Genomic DNA, 23934 nt, shown 5'->3' on the forward strand with positions numbered 1-23934 from the left:
ACTGCCAAGTACAGTGTTCCATGCTGCTGGGATAGAGGATGTAGATGGGTTTTTGGTTGGTGTGTGGCATATTAAGATGTCTTCAGAATCAGAGACCTGTCTGTCTAATCCAGTTGCACAGAGCTGGTCAAACTAGCAGTTTACAACCCAGTTACAGCGTGATAGGCATGTTACAGCTCTGCTCCCTAGCAAGGTCAAAGCCTTGTAAGTGGAGTAAACTGTCACAGGCATGGTTATAAACTTGGTAAAAATCTGCAGAAGAGGTAACCCTTAAGCTGGATAACAAGACCTGTGTTCTAATGTTGTAGATTCTTTAAGGATGTAGCATAAGGAGAGCATTGAAAACTTTGTTAATGTGGGTCACTTTAAATGGGTCAAAATCTTGGAGGCTACGTCTACACTAGCCCAAATATTTGAAATGTCCATGCAAATGGCCATTTCGAAGATTACTAATGAGGTGCTGAAATGCATATTCAGTGTCTCATTAGCATGCCGCCGGCTGCGGCTCTTCAGAATTGCCACTTTTTGCTGCCGGGTGGCTCGTCCAGACGGGTCCTTTTTGAAAGGACCCTGCCAACTTAGACATTCCCTTATTGCTAACCGCTGCGAAAAGCGGCAATTTCGAAGAGCTGTGGCCAGCGGCATGCTAATGAGGCACTGAATATGCATCTCAGCACCTCATTAGTAATCTTCGAAATTGCCATTTCAAAGATTTGGGCTAGTGTAGACACAGCTGGAGCATCTTTTTTTTTTTTTTTTTTTCCTTCCTTTTTCCGTAGAAAATGTTTTCACGTTGACCTGAGGGTGGGTTGGAGCTGAACTAATCAATAATAAATAGATTGCTAGTCATGTGGAATGTGTTAGTTCCCAATCCACTGTTCTTTCTTCCCCAACCTCACGAGTTGAATTTGGGATTCAGAGGTGGATTATGTTTCTGTCTGAGCTCTTTGGTTAGAGCTCAGCTATATCTGTTGAATGAAAGCTCACAGATTTCTCCATTTATTTAGTTTCCATGTGAGGAAAGATGAGAGCAATCAGTTTGCCAAAGACATGGGATGGCGGCTGAGGTTCTGCCACCAATGTCTGAGAAGATATGTGGTGTATGTGAAGTCTCCCATTGTAGATAAGCTAGTAAACTGTGAAAACTTGGAAAGTTCCAAAGGATTAGGGTGGTATATGCAAATTTGATCTCAGCTTTCAAAAGAGCTCCTGGCAAATGCCACCCATATATTTAATTTAAGTCTCACATGAAACAATGGGGCAAATAGTAAAACAAAACAAAAAAAAACAAAAAAAACTTTGTAAAACGTGGTTCAGTAGCATCAGATACATAGCCCCCTTGAGGTACTCGTGGCTGCATAGAAAATTTAAACTGTAAAAGTAAGTTCTAATTAAATAAGAGTGCTTGGATCTCATTCAGTTTTGGTGATAATCTTCCAGATGTGAATCCAGGGTAATGAGGTGGAATTTTGTCTTCCTGAGACGGTGATTCTCTAAATCTACTGAATACTAGAACTGCAATGGGACCTTGAGATGTCATCAGCTCTAGTTCCCTGTGCTCACAGCAGGACCAAGTATCATCTAGATTATCCATGACAAGTGCTTACATAACCTGCTCTTAATTATTCCCAATTATGGAGATTCCACAACCTCCCTAGGCAATTTATTCCAGTGCTTAACCACCCTGACAGGAAGTTTTTCCTAATGTTCAACCTAAACCTTTCTTGCTGCAGTTTAAGTCCATTGCTTCTTGACCAATCCTTAGACTTTAAGGACAATAGTTTTTCGTCCCTTATCCTTGTTAACACACTTTTAGGTACTTGAAAGCTGTTATCATGTCCCCTCTGTCTTTTCCAGGCTAAGCAAACTCAATTCTTCATCTTCCTTCATCAGTCATGTTTTCTAGACCATTAATCACTTTTGTTGCTCTTCTCAGGACCTTCTCCAGTTTCTGCACATCTTTTCTGAAATGTGGTACCCCAAATTGGACACAGTCCTCCATTTGAGGCCTACTCAGCACAAGTAGAGCGGAGGAATTTCTTGCTTAAACACTCCTATTAATGCATCCCATGCGCTTTTTTTTTTGCCCCCCCTTTTTTTTTAATAGTGTCACACTGACTTATGTTTTGCTTGAATTCCCCTAGGATGCCTATATCCCTTTATGGAGTACTCCTTCCTAGACAGTCGTGTTCGAAACTGATTGCTCCTTCCTCAATGGAGTGCTTTGCCTTTGTCCATATTGAATTTCATTCTATGTTATCTCAGACCATTTCTCCAATTTGTGTAGATCATTTTGAATTCTCACCCTCCCCTGCAAAGCACTTGCAACACTTCCCAGCTTGGTATCATCTGCAGACTTTATAAGTGTACTCTCTGTGCCATTATCTAAATAGTTGATGAAGATATTGAGTAGAACCTGTCCCAGCAGAACCTCACTTGTTCCTCTCCAGCATGACTGTGAACTGTAGATAACTACTCTCTGGGAATGGTTCAACCAGTTATGCTCCCACCATATAGCGGCTCCATCTGCATTGTATTTCCCTAGTTCATTGATGTGAGGGGCCTGGGGGGTCCTATGTGTGGCAAACAAGAGGTTTTGTTTACCATTGCCCACACACAGGCTTGCCAGATTCTACTGGTTTCACTCCGCATAGTGTTTTTTCTACCATTTAACTAAAATGAAATGCATGTAAAGCAATGGCATGTGAAGAGAGAAGTGTGTTAATTGTACATTAATTGTACATGGGCTATGAGAGTCATGCATTCTTTCTGTATCCAATCAAACCTTTGTTATTGTTCAATTGGCATACCCCACAAATTCTAGGTATGCAAGCACGGTTAACAAAACTACCCTATCCTGGGATGCCCTCTTGGTTACAACAACCTTAAGGTCCACTGACGTGAAGGAGAGCCACTCAAACAGCTTGTGCATTATCCTGCGTTGCCCATTGCTGGATAAGAAGGTCACACAAGGCTCTATCAAATGCTTTACTAAAGTCCCCCATGTTGACCACTTATCCGCAAGGCTTGTATCCTCTCAGAGAAAGCTATCAGGTTGATTCGATATAATTTCTTTACAAATCCATGCTGACTGTTACTTATCACCTAGTTATCTTCCAGATGTTTGCAGGTGGATTTCTTAATTGTTTGCTCCATTATGTTCCCTGGCACAGAAGTTGAGCTGACTGGTTTGTAGTTTCCTGGGTTGTCCTTATTTCCTTTTTTTTTTTTCCTTTTCTTTAAATAAATGGTCACTATAGTTACCATTTTCCAGTGTTCTCAAATCTCTCCTGTCTTCCTAAAATGTGATAGGTTTTAGATACCTCCTCAATCAGTTCCTTGAGTATTCTAGGGTACATTCCATCAGACCCTGGTGACTTGAAGACATCTAAGTAATTATCTTGTTGTTTTCCTATTTTAATTTCTGAACCTCCTTCCTTTTCTCCAGCATTCATTTTGTTAGACATCCCGTCACCACAACCTTCTTGCCAAAAACCAAAACAGACATCATTAAGCACATCTACCACTTTCACATTTTGTCTTCTTTTTTCCCCCTTCACTGAGCAGTGGGCTGTGGTTTTGCTCTTTCTTCTAATATATCTGTAGAATGTTTTCTTGTTAGCTCTTATGTTACCAGCTAGATTGAGCTTGTTTTGTATCTTCACCTTTCTAATTTTGCCTCTGCATACTAGTGATTTGTAACTTTTTTGCTGCCTATATAAGATTTGCTCTAGGATGTATTTTGGGAAAGCTCTGTGGCTTGCATTATGCAAGAGATCAGACTGTATGATCATGATGGTCCCTTTTGCCCTTGGAATCTACATACCTGTGAAATGGCAGCATTAACTGTTTTGTTACTGATTATTATACAAGATGCAGTGAAGAAAATGGGCTGGGAGGAAAGTGCATGGGATTGTGGAATTGTGAATTGCTTTGTGGAAGAAGATCTACACACCTGTAGGGGTATTTTAAAAAAGAAAGGTTAAGAAGGAAGATGGGAATGTTGGTGTTAAAGATGAACATATTTTCTACTGAGTGACGCTGAATGCAACAAGAATCAAACACATGACAAATAGCAATAACTAAGTTTCGTTATGATGAGGGCCAAATTCTCTTCTTTGTCTGCGTAAAATTCAGCCCCTTCACAGGGGCTAAGCTAGGTGATCTTTGTGGTCCCTTTTAATCTTGTCATTCTATGAAGTTCCTGTTGCAATCAGCAGTATTCTCACTGTGAATTGAGAATATTTAGTTTTAAATGTATACCTCTGCCAACAGTTGAACATGGAATTAGCCTTTCTCACAGAATGCTTAACACCTCAATTCAGGGTATAATAAAGCTATGAACAAGAAGCAGCATGGAGAATTTAAGAAAAAATGCTTGACTTTTATTTACTAAAGTAGTGTGCAGTGGGAATGGTGGAGATGTGGTATCTGATGCTTGTAAAGTATTTAGTTCAGAATCAAATTTTCTAAAGCATTTGCTGAAATTGGCATCTGAGTTACTGTCATGTGCCTGAATGGACAATTTGCATATGACAACTGGTACCTGATGAAATCAAGCCCAAAAAAGAGATGTGTTTTAGAATAGGAATAACTTGCCTAGGGAATGCTGGGAGATAGATAGAGGTCAAGTCCTCTGCATGTATCTTTTTCTCTATCCCATAATGCTATCTATATCCCATAATTTTTGCAGGTTTTTAAACTTTCTTTTTAAAATCCCACAAACCTGCACAGCACTTCTCAGTATCTATTATATCTGACTGAAGCATAGAACCTGCATAGCTCTGCACCATTCCTATGAACATTGCAAATATAGGTATCCAGTTCTCCTGTATTTGTGGACTTGAGAGGATGAACTTGTACTTGGTATCTTGAACTTAGAGTGCCCCAAGGTTTGGTTTTGGGTCCTGTTCTGTCCAACATATTTATTAATGACCTGGATGAGGGGTTGGATTGCACGCTCAGCAAGTTTGCAGATGACATTAAGCTAGGGGGAGAGGTAGATACGCTGGAGGGTAGGGATAGGGTCCAGAGTGACTTAGACAAATTGGAAGACTGGGCTGCAAGAAATCTGATGAGGTTCAATAAGGACAAGTGCAGAGTCCTGCACTTGGGCCAGAAGAATCCCAAGCATTGTTACAGGCTGGGGTCTGACTGGCTCGGTAGTAGTTCTGCAGAAAAGATCCTGGGAGTTGTAGTGGACGGGAAGCTGGACATGAGTCAACAGTGTGCCATTGTAGCCAAGAAGGCTAATGGCATATTAGGTTGCATCAAGAGGAGCGTTGCCAGTAGATCCAGAGATGTGATTATTTCTCTTTATTTGGCTTTGGTGAGGCTGAGTCTGGACTACTGTGTCCAGTTTGGGCCCACAGTTATAGGAAGGATGTGGACACACTGGAGAGGGTCCAGTGGAAGGCAACCAAAATAATTTGGGGGCTGGAGCATATGACCTATGAAGAAAGGTTGAGGGAATGGGGTCTGTTTAGTCTGCAGAAGAGAAGACTGAGGGGGGACTTGATAACAACCTTCACCTTACTGAAGGGAGGTTCAAAGAGGCTGGAGAGAGGCTGTTCACAGTGGTCACGGATGGCAGAATACGGAACAATGGTCTCAAGTTGCGGTTGAGAAGTTCCAGGTTGAACATTAGGAAAAACTTTTTCACTAGGAGGGTGGTGAAGCATTGGAATGGTCTACCCAGGGAAGTAGTGGAGTCCCCATCCCTGGTGGTGTTTAAGTCTTGCCTTGACAAAGCCCTGGCTGGGCTGATCTGATGGGTTTGGTCCTGCCTAGGGCGGAGGTTGGACTTGATGGCTTTTTTAGGTCTCTTCCAGCTCTATTGTTCTATGATTCTATGATAACTTCAACAGTGAGGGACACAATGACTCTTCTGAGGACAAATTGCTTAGGGACATACTGGAAAAACAACTCAAGGTTGGTGGTGGTGTCTAGAGAGCAGCTGCAGGTGGTGGAACGCTGCTTCTAGAACCAAGGAACAAGCATTCGCTGTTGGGATGACTTTGTAGTGCAGGGTTGAGATCACAAGCAATGTCTGCAAAATTTTGGATGCAACAGGCCATGTTTGTGGATCTGTGTGTGATGGTTGCCCTAGTGGTCCAGTGGAGTGACACTTGAGAACATAAGAACATAAGAATGGCCATACTGGGTCAGACCAAAGGTCCATCCAGCCCAGTATCCCGTCTGCCGACAGTGGCCAATGCCAGGTGCCCCAGAGAAGGAGAACAGAAGACAATGATCAAGTGATTTATCTCCTGCCCTTGTACTGAAGGCTAGGGCACCATACTTTACCCCTGGCTAATAGCCATTTATGGACCTAACCTGCACAAATTTATCGAACTCTTTTTTAAACCCTAATAGAGTCCTGGCCTTCACAGCCTCCTCCGGCATGGAGTTCCACAGGTTGACTGTGCACTGTGTGAAGAAAAACTTCCTTTTATTAGTTTTGAACCTACTACCCATCAATTTCATTCGGTGTCCCCTAGTTCTTGTATTATGGGAAAAGGTAAATAATTTTTCTATGTTCACTTTCTCCACACCATTCATGATTTTATATACCTCTAACATATCGCCCCTCAATCGCCTCTTTTCCAGACTGAAAAGTCCCACTCTCTCTAGCCTCTCCCCATATGGGACCCGTTCCAAACCCCTAATCATCTTAGTCGCCCTTTTCTGTACCTTTTCTAATGCCAATATATCTTTTGAGGTGAGGAGACCACATCTGCGCGCAGTACTCAAGATGTGGGCGTACCATAGTTTTATATAGGGGAAGTATGATATCTTTTGTCTTATTATCTCTCCCTTTTTTTAGTAATTCCTAACATCCTATTTGCTTTACTAACTGCCACTGCACACTGCGTGGATGTCTTCAGAGAACTATCCACTGTAACTCCAAGATCCCTTTCCTGATCTGTCGTAGCTAAATTTGACCCCATCATGTTGTACGTGTAATTTGGGTTATTTTTTCCAATGTGCATTACCTTACACTTACCCACATTAAATTTCATTTGCCATTTTGCTGCCCAATCACTCAGTTTGCTGAGATCTTTTTGTAGTTCTTCACAATCCCTTTTGGTTTTGACTGTCCTGAACAACTTGGTGTCATCTGCAAACTTTGCCACCTCACTGCTTACCTCGTTTTCTAGATCATTGATGAACAAGTTGAACAGGATCGGTCCCAGGACTGACCCCTGGGGAACACCACTAGTTACCCCCCTCCATTGTGAAAATTTACCATTTATTCCAACCCTTTGTTTTCTGTCTTTTAACCAATTCCCGATCCATGAAAGGATCTTTCCTCCTATCCCATGACCGCCTAATTTACGTAAAAGCCTTTGGTGTGGGACCGTGTCAAAGGCTTTCTGGAAATCTAAGTATATTATGTCCACTGGGTGCCCCTTGTCCGCATGTTTATTAACCCCTTCAAAGAAGTCTAATAGATTAGTTAGACACGACTTCCCTCTGCAGAAACCATGCTGACTTTTGCCCAACAATTCGTGCTCTTCTACGTGCCTTGCAATTTTATTCTTTACTATTGTTTCTACTAATTTGCCTGGTACTAGTAGTAGTAGTAGGCATCCTTCAGTCTGCATAGACTATGGATCGTGCCCTTAAAAGTTTCAATTGAAGACTTCATTTACAGCGTCTATTGTGACTATAAAGACCCACACGAGAGTGACAGTCCTTGCTGCATCTCTTGCAGATGTAGTGGGTGTCTGGCAAGTCCTTATTGTGCTTTGTGCGCGCTCGCTTCTCCTCTGCTAGCTGTCTGATCTTCAACTCGCCCTTCTGAAGCCCCTTGTGTAACCCCTGCCTCCATCTTCTGCGGTCGTCTGCTAGTTCTTCCCAGTTGTCCAGCTTGATGTCTGCCTCTCTGAGGTCTCTCTTGCAGACATCTTTGTAATGCAACTGGGGGCATCCGGGGGGTCCTTTGCCAGAGGCTAGCTCACCATACAGGATGTCTTTTGGAATCCTTCCATCATTCATCCTGTGGATGTGGCCAAGCCAGCGGAGCCGACGCTGCCTGAGGAGGGTGTGCATGGTTGGAATTCCAGCTTGCTTGAGGACAGCTGTGTTGGTAACTCTGTCCTTCCACGATATTCCAAGGATGCGCCTGAGGCAGCGTAAGTGGAAGACGTTCAGCCTCTTTTCCTGGCGGGCATACAGGGTCCCAGTCTCGCTGCCATAAAGGAGGGTGCTGAGGATGCAGGCTCTGTAGACTTGCATTTTGGTGTGAGTGTACAGCTTGTTGTTATTCCACACTCTCTTGCTGAGTCTGGACAGAGTTGTGGCTGCTTTTCCGATCCTCCTATTTAGCTCAGTGTCCAACGACAGGGTGTCAGTGATGGTGGACCCGAGGTAAACGAACTCGTGTACAACCTCTAACGTACAGTTGTCAATGCTGATTGATGGGGATTCAGCAACATCCTGACCGAGTACATTCGTCTTCTTTAGGCTGATGGTAAGCCCAAAGTCCTTGCACGCTTTGGAGAACTGATCCAGCAGTTTTTGAAGCTGGTCTTCTGTGTGAGACACTACAGCAGCATCGTCTGCGAACAGCATGTCTCTGATGAGGACTTCTCGCACCTTAGACTTAGCTTTCAGCCTTGCAAGGTTAAACAGTTTCCCATCAGATCTTGCGTGCAGCAAGATGCCCTCTGTTGAAGGTCCAAAGGCATGCTTCAGGAGGAGTGCGAAGAAGATCCCAGACAATGTCGGAGCAAGCACACATCCTTGTTTGACGCCGCTCCTGATTCTGAAAGCATCCGATAATGCACCGTCATATTGGATGGTTCCTCTCATGTCTTCGTAGAACGACTGGATCATCTTGAGTAACCGTGGGGGACAGCCTATCTTGTGGAGCAGCTTGAACAGACCATCCCTGCTGACCAAGTCAAAGGCCTTGGTCAGGTCAATGAAGGCTATGTAGAGTGGCTGTCTCTGCTCCCTGCACTTCTCCTGCAGCTGCCTTAGAGAGAAGACCATGTCAACGGTAGACCTCTCTGTGCGGAATGCGCACTGCGATTCGGGGTACACCCTCTCAGCAATCTTCTGGAGTCTGCCAAGGATGACACGAGCGAACAGTTTACCAGTGACGCTTAGGAGGGAGATTCCACGGTAGTTGTTGCAGTCGCTTCTGTCTCCTTTGTTCTTATACAATGTTACAATGTTAGCGTCACGCATATCCTGTGGAACCTCACCCTCTTTCCAGCACAGGCACAGAAGCTCATGTAGGGGTTCCAGGAGTGTGTCCGCAGCACATTTGATCACCTCTGGTGGTATACCATCCCGACCAGGGGCCTCTCCAGCTGCAATGCTGTCGATGGCTCTCTTCAGTTCATCCACAGTCGGTTCTTGATCCAGTTCGTCCATTACTGGTAGGAGCTCGACGGCATCGAGGGTTGCGTCAACCACAACGTTCTCGCGTGAGTACAGCTTGGAGTAGTGCTCAACCCAGCGCTCCATCTGTTTGGCTTTGTCAGCGATGACATCACCAGATTTGGATTTCAGAGGTGCCATCTTGTTCTGGGTGGGTCCTAATGCCTTCTTCATACCCTCGTACATTCCTCTGAGATTACCAAAGTCGGCACAGGTCTGGATGCTGCTGCATAGCTGGAGCCAGTGGTTGTTGGCACAGCGCCTGGCTGTCTGCTGTACTGTTCTTCTGGCCTCTCTAAGTGCTTGCTGGGTACTCTGGCTTGGTGAGCGTTTGTACTCCAGGAGTGCAGCGCACTTCTTTTCAATGACTGGAATCATCTCATCAGAGTTAGCTTCAAACCAGTCGTTCGTGTTTCTAGCTCTTCTTCCAAACACCGACAAGGCCGTGTTGTAAACTGTATCCCTCAGATGTTGCCATTTGGATGTCGCATCGACACCCCGACAAGAAATGAGAAACATCAACAATTCAAGCTTGCTTGCTGGAATGTGCGGACCATGCTGACCGGCTTGACTGAAGATCTTCAGGCCACCAGTGACACCCGCAAGACCGCTGTCATCAACGAGGAACTGAAGAGGCTCCGAGCTGATATCGCTGCACTGCAAGAGACACGACTTGCAGATTCAGGATCTCTAAAGGAAAAGGACTACACCTTTTTCTGGCAGGGTAAAGCCCAAGAAGAACCCAGAGAGCATGGTGTTGGCTTTGCTGTCAGAAACACCCTTCTACAAATGGTGGATTTAGCCATGGGCGGATCAGAAAGACTTCTTCGGATCACGCTTCAAACTTGCGCCGGTCCTGTCCACCTGATCAGCGCCTATGCCCCAACCCTGTACGCCACACCAGAAGTAAAAGACAAGTTCTATGACATGCTTAGTGCTGCTGTAGCGCAAATACCTGCTCGTGAACAACTGTACATCTTGGGGGGTGAAAATTGCCTGGTACTGATGTTAGAGAAACAAGTAGCAATCGTACTCTGGAAGTTTGAATGGACAGATTGCTTACTGGTCAGCGGGAAATCATTTTAGAGTTAGAAATCCACATTGCAGACCAGAGTCATGCAAGTGTGTAGGGCCATCACTGTTCTGAACAGCAACTTGGCAATGGACAGGATGTAGTGGATTCCCAAGCTGCAGGACGGTGAAAGATGGCATGCTTATTCCTATTTTGGCCTCAACTCTCTGTGCCACAGAGTACATCAGCAGAAAGGTCTGCTTTCCTGTCGTTATCCCAGTGGTAGTGGCTCACCAGGAGCACTACCAATGTCCCCGTGGGCTATTCAGGGAAGATGCATGCCTCTGACCTCTTTAAGAACACAGGATTGTTCAGAAAGCTCCAAGCAGTGGGGTTCTTGCCTGACCAACAAACTACTATTGAAATGCCTTTAGTGGTTCTGGGACTCCCATGGTATCCCTTGCTCCTCTGGCTTAGAAGCTATACACAATCCACCTCAGCAGCACCAAGGAGAGCTTCAGCTACTGGCTTAATAGGTGCAGAATAATTGGTGAATGTGCTTTTGGTACACTGCAAGGACACGGCATTGTTCACTCACTAGATTGGACTTCATTGGGTTGGGGGGGAGGTGCTAAATCCCAATAGTTATAGCTGCCTGCTGTGTCTTGTATAATAGCTGTAGGGCAGAGATGCTAGTTTCAGGGTGAGGGGGGCTGAGGAGGAGTGGCTGTCTGAACAGCCAGACATAATTCCCATTAGGAGAACTCAGTATGGGAGTATGTGATTGAGGGAGGCTTTGAAAGGGTACTTTAATGGACACCATTAGTGTCCGGGGACTGTATTGTTCTGTGGGCCTGAAGCTTTGAGTGCTACTAAGGATTGTGTAGTGTGTGCAGTCCATGTGTAACTATAACTCTGTTGTTCCAAGGCTATGAAATATGAGGTGCCATACATTTATAAATGACTCCACATTGAAAAGTACTGTATGCTTTTGAGTACCACTGTGCATTTAGTGATTTTGTGACTTCACAAAGATCGTTTTTTTTTTAATTGAGTGACATAAACAGGGCAGAAAAACTGCAGAAAACAAGGTAATGCATTATAAACTTTGAACATAAGTTGCAAAAGTAGCAAACATTTCTATCTGTTTCAGTGCACAGACTTAGTTCGTCTTGGCTATATATTCACCTGCCACGGTTCTTGTACATGAGTGGATGTGAAGCTGTGTTTTTTCGTGCAACCTCCTGGTATGGAGTGATGGGCATGAAAGTGGTCTGCAATGCCACATGGGATTCTAGAGATGGGGTTTAGGGACCTGCGAGCATGAAGTTCCCTAAGGACTGCAAAGGGCAGGTTGTCTGGCTGACGTGGAAAAGTAGGTCAAACAGGATCTGCAGTATTTCTGTGCAATATAAGAAGACCTTTTTATATTGTGGTGAATCTCACAGTCTCACTGCAGGACTCTACTGTGTGGTAACATATAATAACTGAGAAATTACACTGTGTATAGTTTCTGAGGAAAAAGCAAAGCAGGAGGTCTGACTTCCTCAGGAGCTCCTGTGCAACCTGGAAAACGTTTGGTTAGGAAAGAAAGAGATATGGGTCTCTGCCTATGGAAGGTGACTGCTGAGGGGCTGGGAGCCTAGAGTGGATGCCCTCATTGGATCATGAAGGGGAAATCCAGATGCAGTTGCCCTGAACTGTGCCATAAATAAAGAAATTTTACTTCGTTCAGTAAAGGCACTTACAGTAATTGAATCTTCTGCTTCAGGATGTCCTCTGATAAAGGGGTCAGGCAGAAATTCACATGCAGTTGACCAGTTTTGTTAGGGTACTTTTGCTTTCTGAAGCAAAAGATATTTGTGATTGCCAGTGGCAGGATAACTGACTTGATGTCACAATGATCTGATCCAATGTGACAAGCTGAACATGGGATGCACTGTTTGGACTGCATGTTCAGAGGCTTTCATGTTGACGTACAGGGCAGGGAGAGCACCAGCTAGTTTGCATCAGGAATATTGTGTTTGTTCCAAACACTTAATATTGTGAAGGATTAAAGGAGCTGTGTATGCCTACGTCTGCCAAGGGGAGGCTAAATGTCATGGCTATTGTAAAGGTGCAAACAGGAGGAAGAGAAACTGTTTGGGGTGTAACTAGAAGTGATGGGGTAAGAGTCATTCTGTCTACTTGAAAATCACACCTGTGCCTGAAAGTTTTACGTGCTGTAAATGTAAGTGTCATGTAAAGTCACTGCCACTGGAGAGTTTTGTGTTTTTCTTCGTTTTGTACAAATACAACTTAGATGGGGCTACTATAAGGTGGGTGAACTACTGGCTGGATAACCGTACCCAGAGAGTAGTTATTAATGGTTTTCAATCCGGCTGGAAAAGTATAACTAGTGGGATTCCGCAGGGGTCTGTTTTGGGACCGGTTCTGTTCAATATCTTCATCAACGATTTAGATGTTGGCATAGAAAGTACGCTTATTAAGTTGGCAGATGATACCAAGCTGGGAGGGGTTGCAACTTCTTTGGAGGATAGGGTCATAATTCAGAAGGATCTGGGTAAACTGGAGAAATGGGCTGAGGTAAACAGGATGAAGTTTAATAAGGACAAATGCAAAGTGCTCCACTTAAGAAGAAACAATCAGTGTCACACATACAGAATGGGAAAGGACTGCCTAGGAATGAGTACAGCAGAAAGGAATCTAGGGGTTATAGTGGACCACAAGCTAAATATGAGTCAACAGTGTGATGCTGTTGCGAAAAAGGCAAACATGATTCTAGGATGCATTAACAGGTGTGTTGTGAACAAGACACGAGAAGTCATCCTCCCGCTCTACTCTGCGGTGGTTAGGCCCCAGCTGGAGTATTGTGTCCAGTTCTGGGCACCGCAGTTCAGGAAGGATGTGGAGAAATTGCAGAGGGTCCAGAGGAGAGCAACGAGAATGATCAAAGGTCTAGAGAACAGGACCTGTGAAGAAAGGCTGAAAGAATTGGGCTTGTTTAGTTTGGAAAAGAGAAGATTGAGGGGGGACATGATAGCAGTTTTCAGGTATTTAAAAGGGTGTCATAAGGCAGAGGGAGGGAACTTGTTCTTCCTTGCCTCTGAGGACAGAACAAGAGGCAATGGACTGAAATTGCAGCAGGGGAGGTTCAGGTTGGACATTAGGAAAAAGTTCCTAACTGTCAGGGTGATCAAGCACTGGAACGAATTGCCAAGGGAGGTGGTAGAATCTCCATCAGTGGAGCTATTTAAGAAGAGGTTAGATAGATGGCTTTCAGGGATGGTCTAGAAAGTGCTTGGTCCTGCCATGAGGGCAGGGGGCTGGACTCAATGGCCTCTCGAGGTCCCTTCCAGTCCTACTCTTCTATGATTCTGTGCCACACTCTGTAGTCATTTTTGCAGTTTTCCTGGTTTGTTTGACTCTGTTGTACAGCAACTGGGCAGAGAGAGAGAGAACTGTGCTATAAAATAGAAAATGTGTTTGTAAAACACACTGAGTGGGTATCTGGCAGAGGTGGGACCTGAAATCATGATTGGGGCGGGGGGGAACAAAAAAACAGATTCCCTGCCCTAGCCCTAAAAGGGGACGTTAAGGCTAAGTATCAGGAGAAAACTTCTCAATGCAGAGGATTAGTCTGCCTCTGGAATAGTCTCAGGTTACAGAACTTAGGACCCTTGAAGCCCTAGCAAATGTGCAATCGGGAGCAGGTATGGGCTTGATATGTGGGTAACTGAGTGAGGTTTGGTGGTCTGTGATAGACAGGAGGTCAGATTAGATAATGGAACAAATGGGGTTCCGCTGGGATCAGTTCTGTGACTGGCTCTTTTTAATACCTTCACTGTTTTAGATAATGGCAGAGAGTACGCTTATGAAATTTGTGGATGATACCTACTGGGAAGGTGTTTCAGCTGTTTTGGAGGGGAGGGTTATAATTCAAAATGATCTAGACAAACAGGAAAAATGATCTGAGGTAAATAGGATGCAATTCAACAAGGACTAGTGCAAACTGTTCCTTCTGAAGTGGAGTGATCAGTTTCCCACATGCAAACATCATTGTGGGAAGCGTTAATAGGGCTGTTGTAAGCAAGACACAATGTAATTATTCTGCTCTGTTCTGTGCTGATTAGGCCTCAACAGGAGTATTATGTCCAAATTGGGGCTCCACATTTTAGGAAAGATATGGAGAAACTGGAGAAGGCCCAGAGAAGGGCAAAAAAAGATTAAAAGTCTACAATACATGACCTATGAGGGAAGACTGCAAGAATTGGGTTTGTTTAGCCTGGAAAAGAGAAGACTGAGCAGGAACATAACTTTCAAGTACCTAAGAGGTTTTTACCAGGATGGCTAAGCACTGGAATAAATTGCTAAGGGAGGTGGTAGAATCTCCATCTTTGGAGATTTTTAAGAGCAGGTTAGACAAACACCTGTCAGGGAAGGTTTAAATGATGGTTGGCCCTGCCATGGGTGAAGGTGACTGGACTTGATGACCTCTCAAAGTTCTCTCTGGTTCTAATATTCTTTGATTCTAAGTATTAGTCCCTCCTGGCTTTTTGTACGACTCAGAGGAAATAGGACCTGAGCGACCTTTTCCAAACCTTCTAAGCCATCTTTTGGTTCTAAGCGAGATGATTTCCTGTGTAAAATGACTGCAGAGCAGAATGAGAAATAAGACGCATGTGACCCTGAGTAAGGAGAGCTCTGGGATTTGGGTGGGGGCTCAGTGCAGCCAGGGGCAGGATGGGATGGTGAATATGTCAGGGACTGGCAATGAAGTTAATACAGAGCTCACTGGAAGAGTCTGAATGCCTCTGATGTGCTTCAGTGACCAGGAGAAAACCCTGGAGTGGCCTCCTGGTAGAGATGTAATATCCTATTTAATTAGTTAACTGGTTAAATTAAACAGGGAGAGGACAGCCACGGGGCCTGCTCTGGCCATTGTGGAGCACCCCCACCTGCAGTGGGCCCCACAGGGCTGGAGCAGTCTTACCAGTTAATGATTAACATCCCTACTTCCTGGGTCACCTAGTGGTCTGGAGGGAGAAAGTAAGGAGGGAATCTTGGCAGTGTCTGCATTGGAAGGGAATGGTAATGCTTCAGAGGCGGGAGAAACCCAGGAAAGCCCATCTGACTTGCTGGCTGTCCTCATGCTTGTGGTGGCAATGCTTTGGGAGTGGGAGGTGCTGCAGCTGCCCCTGTATCTCTGTGCAGAAAGGATTCCAGCACATTGCACTCTGGGGGGTGCAAGGGTGGAAGTGTGTGTCTGGCTGTTGTGAGACCGAGTTCCTCATTTGTTTTATTTTTTCCCCAGAACTGTCCTTTATGTCTTTCGAGGAACTGCTGCAGCTGCAGAACAGCATTGGAACCAAAGCATATCAGCAGATGCGTAATGGGAAGAAGCCACTAAACTACACCAAACCTAGGACAAAGAGACAGCCTAGCAAGCAGGGGTAAAGGCATGGGCTGTGGCTGACCCTCGGGCTGGAGGAAGCAAGTCCCGTCCCATCTGCCTGAGGCGCTGCCCCTCCTGCCCAGGGGCATGTTGGAGCCAGGTGCCCATCCCTGCTCTGTAGGGGCAGCTCACCCCTCTGCCAACAGGCTGTGTGCTACCCTAGCCTTCCCCCAAGGGGTGGAGAGATGTGGCTGGCAGCATGTGGCTCCACTTGAGCATGGGGGTGGGAAGAGCAGGCATCAAGGAGCTCCAGCTGGGGCTTGGTGTGGTGGGAAGGAGGGGTGGCAGCACACCTTCCCTTGCTGCAGCATGATGGGGAGGAGCAGGCAGTACACAGCTCCAGCATTTCCCGGCCCTGGCCGGAGCACTGGGGAGAGTGAAGATGGGCAGTGCCCATCCTCCCCAGCCCCCAGAGAGCTGGCAGCACAACTTAGTGGGCTGAATCCTGGACCCCTGGGGAGATGGGCTGAAGAGGTGCAGGGACTGGGGGCAGCGTATGGGCCAGGCTGGCTTCCCTTGCCTCCTGTTCCCACCACCCGTGGGTATGGGTATCCCAGAGCTCTTTCTCTGCAGACAGAAGTATATGTATGCACTGCCTAGCATATGGTGCAAGCATGATGGGAGTCCCTCAGAGCATCTTCTGTGACATAAGAACGGCCATACTGGGTCAGACCAAAGGTCCATCTAGCCCAGTATCCTGTCTGCCGACAGTTGCCAATGCCAGGTGCTCCAGAGGAGGTGAACCGAAGACAATGATCAAGCAATTTGTCTCCTGCCATCCATCTCCTACCTTCGACAAAAGGCTAGGGGCACCATACCTTACCCCTTGCTAATAGCCATCTATGTACCTGACCTCCAAATATTTATCGAGCTCTTTTTTTAAACTCTGAGTCCTGGCCTTCACAGCTTCCTCCGGCAAGGAGTTCCACCGGTTGACTGTGCGCTGTGTGAAGAGCTTTTTTTTGTTAGTTTTGAACCTGCTACCCATTAATTTCATTTGGTGTCCTCTAGTTCTTATATTACGGGAACAAATAAATAACTTTTCTGTATTCACTTACTCCACACCATTCATGATTTTATATACCTCTATCATATCACCCCTCAGTCACCTTTTTTCTAGACTGAAAAGTCCCAGTCTCTCTAGCCTCTCCTCATATGGGACCCATTCCAAACCCTTCATCATTTTAGTTGCCCTTTTCTGAACCTTTTCTAACGCCAATATATCTTTTTTGAGGTGAGGAGACCACATCTGCACACAGTACTCAAGATGTGGGCGTACCATAGTTTTATATAGGGGAAGTAAGATATTCTTTGTCTTATTTTCTATCCCTTTTTTAATTATTCCTAACATCCTGTTTGCTTTAGTGCCTGCCACTGCACACTGCGTGGATGTTTTCAGAGAACTATCCACTATAATTCCAAGATCCCTTTCCTGATCTGTTGTAGCTAAATTTACCCCCATCACATTATATGTATAATTAGGGTTATTTTTCCCAATGTGCATTACCTTACACTTAGCCACATTAAATTTCATTTGTCAGACAGGTGGAGCTAGCATGGCACACCAAAGAGAGTCTTTGTCATAATGTTCCCTCTAGGAATGGTCCATCCCTTTGTCATTTGCCATCCATGACTTTGAATCTCCAAAGGATCACTAGGCAAATATGTTTGTCAAGATAGCTCCTAATCCCTAACCTGGACTTCCTGTTCAAACCTTTGTGCTGTATTCACTGTGCTATCCTCACTACCTGTGCTTTGCAGCCCTCCGATTGAGAGATGCTTTTCAGGCTTCTTATCTGCACCCTTTGTTGTCTCTTCTGCACTGTCCACAGTTGTCTTCAAATCTTGTCTCAGTCTCTCCAGTTGTTGAACCATTCTTACCGTTTTCTGAACTCCTTCCAGCTTGCCAATCTTTCCGGTAACAGAGTGCCCACAGCTGGGCATGATCTTCCAGGGGCAGTCAGAGCCATCTGAAGAGGCAGGCACTTCACCTCCGTGTTGTGTGTCTGGAGGTAACCCCAGATTGCCTTGTCCTCTCTTCAGCCTCTGGTTTTCCAAGCTGAATTTCCCTTTGTTAATTTCTGTCCAGATTTGTCCGCACTGGTTCACAGCTCCCCCCAGTTGAATGTATTTTGACGCTGTCGTTGATGTGAAGATTGATAGAGGTGAAATAAGATCAAACCTAGCACAGATTGCTACAGTCCCTCGCCAGGCATCTCCCCACAGCTTTATACATTGCTGTGTATCATCATACTTTATTTGTGCTCCTGAAGCCAGTTTTCAGTCCATAGAAGTGTCATATCCAAGGTGATTCAAAGAGACTGCCTCCCTGCTCCATTTCGTCCACATTCCTTCATCTAGTTCTAAACCTCAGTTGAAATGAAAACCTCTCTTCGCTCTTGCAAGGATGGTGAAAATATTTTCTGCTTCTGTTCTGCCACCTGCCTGAAGATCTTGAAGTTTTATAGACAATCCAGTAAAGCCCCTAAGTGAAAATATCTGTGTTTTTGCTATTACAAGGTGTTTATCTCTACTTATTGCTGATGCTCCAAAGCCTTTTGAGGAACGCATCATACAAAAGGCCCCAGGCTGACAGAGTCCTTTTGTGTATTTGCATTTTGAAATGAGCCTTCCTGAAAGGTCTGCCAGGGAGATCCATCAGAGTTCTGTTAATTGCCATGCAGCACTGTGGAATGAAGTGCTGTGCATTTGTTCAAAGGGCACTCCTGCCAAATCACCTATTGTGAAAATACAGGGAAATGCACTGCTCTGGCTTGAAAACCTTGTAGAGAGAGGGGAGTAGAGTGAGGGCATCCCAGAGAGCTGCTGGAGCAATACCCTGGTGAGGAGTCCAGCTGCTGGGTGTGGGGATATTGCTGGTGCTCCTAGCAGGGTGCTGTCATAGGACTGTGCTTGGGGACTTCCTCTTGTATTGTCTCTGGCTAGGAAACATCTGAATTCAGTCAATGCCAGATGAATGGCGTCCTCCTTTCTTTCCAGCAGGGACATTCTTTTCACTCTGTCCTCTCATCTGCCTATAAGGCCTCGTAGCTGAGGCTGCAGTGACTGCTACTCTTTCTTTCATGCATTCCCCATTATTTGCATCTTCTTATCTTGTGAATAGCTTCAAATCCTAGCCTCTGCTTTTGGGAAAAGTACTGTCTGAGCAGCTGCCAAGCAAAAACTAAAATAGCTTGTTAGTTGCACTGTGGAAGGTTGATGCCATGTTTGGATTTCAGGAACCATTTGATGCAGGATCTCAAAACCTGACCTTACTGTGGCATGCACAGGCTGTTTACTCTTGTTGAGATATTTTTCAAAGGATAATAATGCATTGCAGTGTATGACACGTCTCTAGTAACAGAAGCTGCCAGGACTGGGCTATGTCTAGATTTATAAATATCTTCAAAGAGACTAAACAGCTCTCATGTTACTTGTTGATACTGAATTGGGAGGAACCTCAAATGCCAGTGAGAACAGAAGTGACCTGGCGCAAAAGTGATCTGTGTTTGATTTTGGAGAAAATAATCTAAAATCCACAGTTAGTGGTAATGGTAAAAATGTGTTGGGAGTTAATTGTGGCTGGCCAATGAGAAGTGGTGCTTTAACATAAGGCAGCAAAATTAGCCAATGTGTTTTCAGATTACATACACAAATGCAAGTTGCCGGGAAGATATAAGAATGATATCCTGTGTTCTGACAGTGACTGATTCCAGATGTTTCAGGGGAAATGAATAGAATAAGGCTATTTATTGTGTGAGCCATCCCTTTTCCTGTCCCAGTTCCTAGCTGTCGGAGATTTTTTGGTACCCAGAGTATGGGTTTGCGTCTCTGACCATTTCTGCTAAAAGCTCTTGGTGGAGCTATCCTCCATAAACTTAACTAATTCTTTTTTCAATCCATTTATACTGGGTGGGAGGCGGTGGTCCTGTCTGCACAATTCTGGTGGGACTTAGAAAACCTAATTCAGTTCTAGTTGTTTTATTACCAGAAAAATGTGAATTTAAAGAAAAGGAATAGAAATGGGTAAAGGTCTGGAGGAATACAATTACTAACAAAGGTTGTAATAACTGCATGCAGTCAGTTTATAGCTAAGTGGGCATGGGATCCCTAAGTCTATACTTACTTCTGTAAGTGACAAGAGAAAAAGGGACCATTTATGATCATGTAGTCTGATATGTATAGCCCAGGCCAAAGAACCTCACACAATAATTCCTGCATCAAATCCATAATTTGTGGCTGAGCCTAGAGCATTTTGTTTTAGAAAGACGTTCAGTCCTGTTTTAGAGACATCAAGTGATGAAGATTCTAGCACATTACTTGGTAAGTTCTAGTGGTGGCTTACCCTTGCTGTTAAAGTGCATCTCATTTCCAGTCTTGATTTAGTTAGCTTCAATTTCCAGACATTGGATCAGGTTTTGCTTTTGTCTGCTAAGTTAAAAAGCCCTATACTATCAAATCTTCTTTCCACCTAGGCTCTTGTAGATTGTGATCAAATCCCCTAATTTAAATAGAGTGAGCTCCTTTAGTGCCTAACTGTAACTTCAGCATATCCTTGTGGCTTTTTCCCCTGAACCTTCTCTGATTTATTAGCATCCTTTTAAGATGTGGACTCCAGAACTGGACACCGTAACCAGTCATATTCTCGCCAGTGGTAATACAAGCACTCCCTGCTTTCCATCCAAGGGTTGTGAGTGTGCTTTTTAACTGCAGCATTGCAATGGGGATTCATGTTCAGTTTGTTTCCACCATGGCCCATAGATCCTTTTCAGAGTCTCTTTCCAAGACACACACCTATAAGTATGACCTTCGCTCATGGTTCATTAGATGTGGCATTGCATTTGTCTGTCTTCTGAAGGCATGCCCTGTGAGGCCAGCTGCCTAAGCAATCCAGATAGCTTGGTAGAGCTGACCTGTCTGTGATTTACCATTCCACCAGCGTTCTGTTATCTGCAGACTTTACGAGCAGTGACTTTTGTCATCCTCTTCATTGATAGATACTGAATAGTATTGGGCCAGGAACAGAGGGTGGTTGTTTGATGACTGAGAACATGAAGGAGGGAGAGGAATTACTTAATGTGATATACCAGGGCCATATTTAACTAGGTATAATGGGACGAAATTAAGCAAAGGAGACTGTCAGGTGGTTGAGCAATAAAATATTCCTCATTGTTCCTGAGGGAGCTGTAGAAACACCACTACTTCTGAAATATTTTAAAAGTAGATTGGACAAAGGCCTGGGAAATACACTGTTGGGAATTCTCCTGCGCTGGCCCAGTGGATAGATGGTCTCAGGATGTACATGTGTGAGAGAACTGCATAGACCAGCCCACCCAGTTTTTCTTTGATTGAGCTGGGTGACTGGAGAAGCAGTGGACTTTCTCTGTGCTGACAGAGTCTGTCTGCCCAGTCTGGTCTCCTCATTTCTCTAACATTTTGTGTTCTGGTTTTTTCTCAGGCCACTGGAGATTTCTGCCAAGAAACGGGTCCCCTTTCTGCGACAAGTGGTCTCCGTTAAAAAGACAGTGAGTAATTTTCCCAGCTTAGTAGTTGGTTCATTTTTGGGGGGAGCTGATGAGGAACACACAACGTGTGTGTGGCTGAGACACCATAAAAGGGCAGTGACCCAGATGGCAAATGGTCGGAAGGGCATGGACCTTCAGACTTCTGAGGCAGTCGAGGAGGTTATGAGGCGCATCCCCTTGTAAGTACCAGACTTTGGTGCTGCAAGTGGATCTATGGAGGAAATGTGCTGTTCTGGCTAGTCCTTGATTTACAAATGGAAAGGCCTTAGGCTTGCCCTGAAGGAGTTTTTTAAATTTTAAAAATGCCAGTGATAGAGAATCTAACACAACCTAAGTGACCAGTCCCATGATAAATGGGCAGCAGGGAATCATCAGCCATTTCCCTAAATGGGTCCCATGTATATTTGGTTCTTGGCCCTGTGCTATTTAAAGTCTTGCTGAATGATCTGGAAGATGGGATGAGCACATTGCTGATGAAGTTTGCAGGTTACACCAAAATTGGGAGAGTTGTGAATAATGAAGAGGACAGGTCGCCAATTCAGACCAATCAGGATCACTTGGTAGTCTTTGGTATCAAGTGAACAATATGTGTTTTAATATGGTGAATGTATGGAGCAAGGAACACAGAATGTAGGCCATATGTAAAGGCCCCCATCCTGTATCTTGGGCAGCTGTGACTCTGAAAACAACGTGGGGATCATGGTGGGTGATCAACTAAACATGAACTCCCAGGGATGCAATGGCCAAGAGGGTCCATAAATGGGAATGGTAAGTGGAAGGAGAGTTTGGCACTGGTGTGACTGCTGCAGGAGTGCTGTGACCAGTTCTGGTGCCCATAATTCAATAAAGATGTTGATACATTAGAGAAGGGTTAAGGAAGAGCCACAAGAACCATTTGCTTTGTTGTACTGAACAGATTGGGCTCCTGGAGCCTATCACTAGAATACAGGTTTCTAATCCTTTCATCAGTCTTGGGGCTCTTCTCGGGCCCCTTTCCAATTTATCAATGTTCTTCCTGACCTGTGGGCAGCGGAACTGGGCCTGGGGTCCTAGCAATGCTGACACCAGTGCCAAACACAGAGGTAAAATCACCTCTCTGCTCCAGCTCCAGGTTCCCTTCTTTATACATCCCAGGATTCCATTAGCCCCTTTGGCCACAGCATCAGACTGAGAGCTCAGGATTCTCGGCCAGAGGAAATCACCACATCATCTCATCCAACCTCCTGTGTATCACAGTCTGCTTCAGGGATGATCAGACTTTTTATGTCAGGCCCCACTTTTCATCCCTGCAGTTACTAGGTGCGCACTGAGTGGGGACACACCCACTCACCCGACCCGTCCAATGTAATCCAAGCCGCCAAAAATTTTGGTTATGCTTGTATGAAAAAAAAAAAATCCCTTCTGGCATGTGTAAGAAAGTAAGTGTGTGTGCACTTCTCTAGCCTGCTCTTTTTCAGAAATAATTTGATTATACCAGTGCCACTTATCTCCTAAGTAGATTCTTCAGGGTTGTGCTTTGTAAATAACAAACTAAAAAAGAGAGAGCCCCTGTATGCTGTGGAATAAATGATAGGCCGTTGTTATGGTTACTAATCAATTGTATATGTTGGGTCATGCTGTTAGAACCACAAGAAAAAGAATTCAAGCTTTTTGTCTGCTGTTTGGAAGTGGGATGTCTAATAAATTGGCATTTTGAAATTCGCTATCTGGCTTGTTGGCTGTGAAACTTAAATGCTAAGTAGAGATTGCCAACAAAATCCTGCGTTCTGAAACTGACAGTAAAAGTCATTACAAGTTCAAAGCCTGGTCCTGCCAGGCCTTGCAGATGCAGTCCTGCCTCAAAAGATGAGTTCCAGTGAAATGAACAGCAATGTTCGCCTCATACAGCAGCACCCAGAGAAGCAATAGCCTCTTAAATGCTTTAAACAACTCCAGATTTTGAGAGAGAACAAAATCCTTTCTTTAGTTCGCTCTCCACCCACCCCCATAAATATTACAGCAGGTGAATTCACCAGAAACTCCCCTCCCAAGGTTAGTACCCTCTCCCCCCAGCACAAGGTTAGCTCTTACTTTCAGGAAGACTTTACTTCCAGCTGAGTTGTTCTTCCCTTGGAACAGCTGTGCCCAAGAGGTTGGGGTAAGGGGAATCCGTATACCTGCCTGATGACAGCCACTGCTAACCCATGAAAGTATAGCAGGGAACCACGTTTCTTGGACTGCTCTTTAGGCACCAGAAAAATCCCTCGCCACATTTCTGGCTGCAGCAGCTGGAGTGAATGTTTGGAGTGCCATTTGCAAGGTACCCTTGTTTCTTCAGCTCTCTCGCCTCTGCCCACTGGCCTGGCTCTGTGCACAAAGATGCAAGGAATGTGCACAGAGTGCTGAGCAGGTTGCAAGACAATTAAGGGGTCACAGAAATTCAGCTGGAGGGAGCTCAGCTGCCTGTGGAAAGGCTGAGCTGGTTGGGAATGGGGAGTGGAGGGAAGGCCACAGGGGCCAGGGTAGAGGAGATCATGGCAGGGACGCTGTTCACATTCCACCACCCTTAA

General features: G+C 45.0%; 1 protein-coding gene across 2 annotated transcripts in view; it reads left to right on the plus strand.

The window, feature by feature from the left end:
- Window positions 1–23934, plus strand: part of RRP36 (ribosomal RNA processing 36) — a 32990-nt gene that overhangs the window by 1498 nt on the left and 7558 nt on the right. For both annotated transcript variants that reach the window (XM_074989249.1, XM_074989250.1), the window contains exons 3-4: window positions 15720–15858; window positions 21319–21385. In XM_074989249.1, coding sequence (XP_074845350.1) covers window positions 15720–15858; window positions 21319–21385 — 206 coding nt within the window. The remainder of the gene's footprint in view (window positions 1–15719; window positions 15859–21318; window positions 21386–23934) is intronic.

Source organism: Carettochelys insculpta, chromosome 3 (assembly GCF_033958435.1).
Source record: "Carettochelys insculpta isolate YL-2023 chromosome 3, ASM3395843v1, whole genome shotgun sequence".
Classification (NCBI taxonomy): Eukaryota; Metazoa; Chordata; order Testudines; family Carettochelyidae; genus Carettochelys; species Carettochelys insculpta.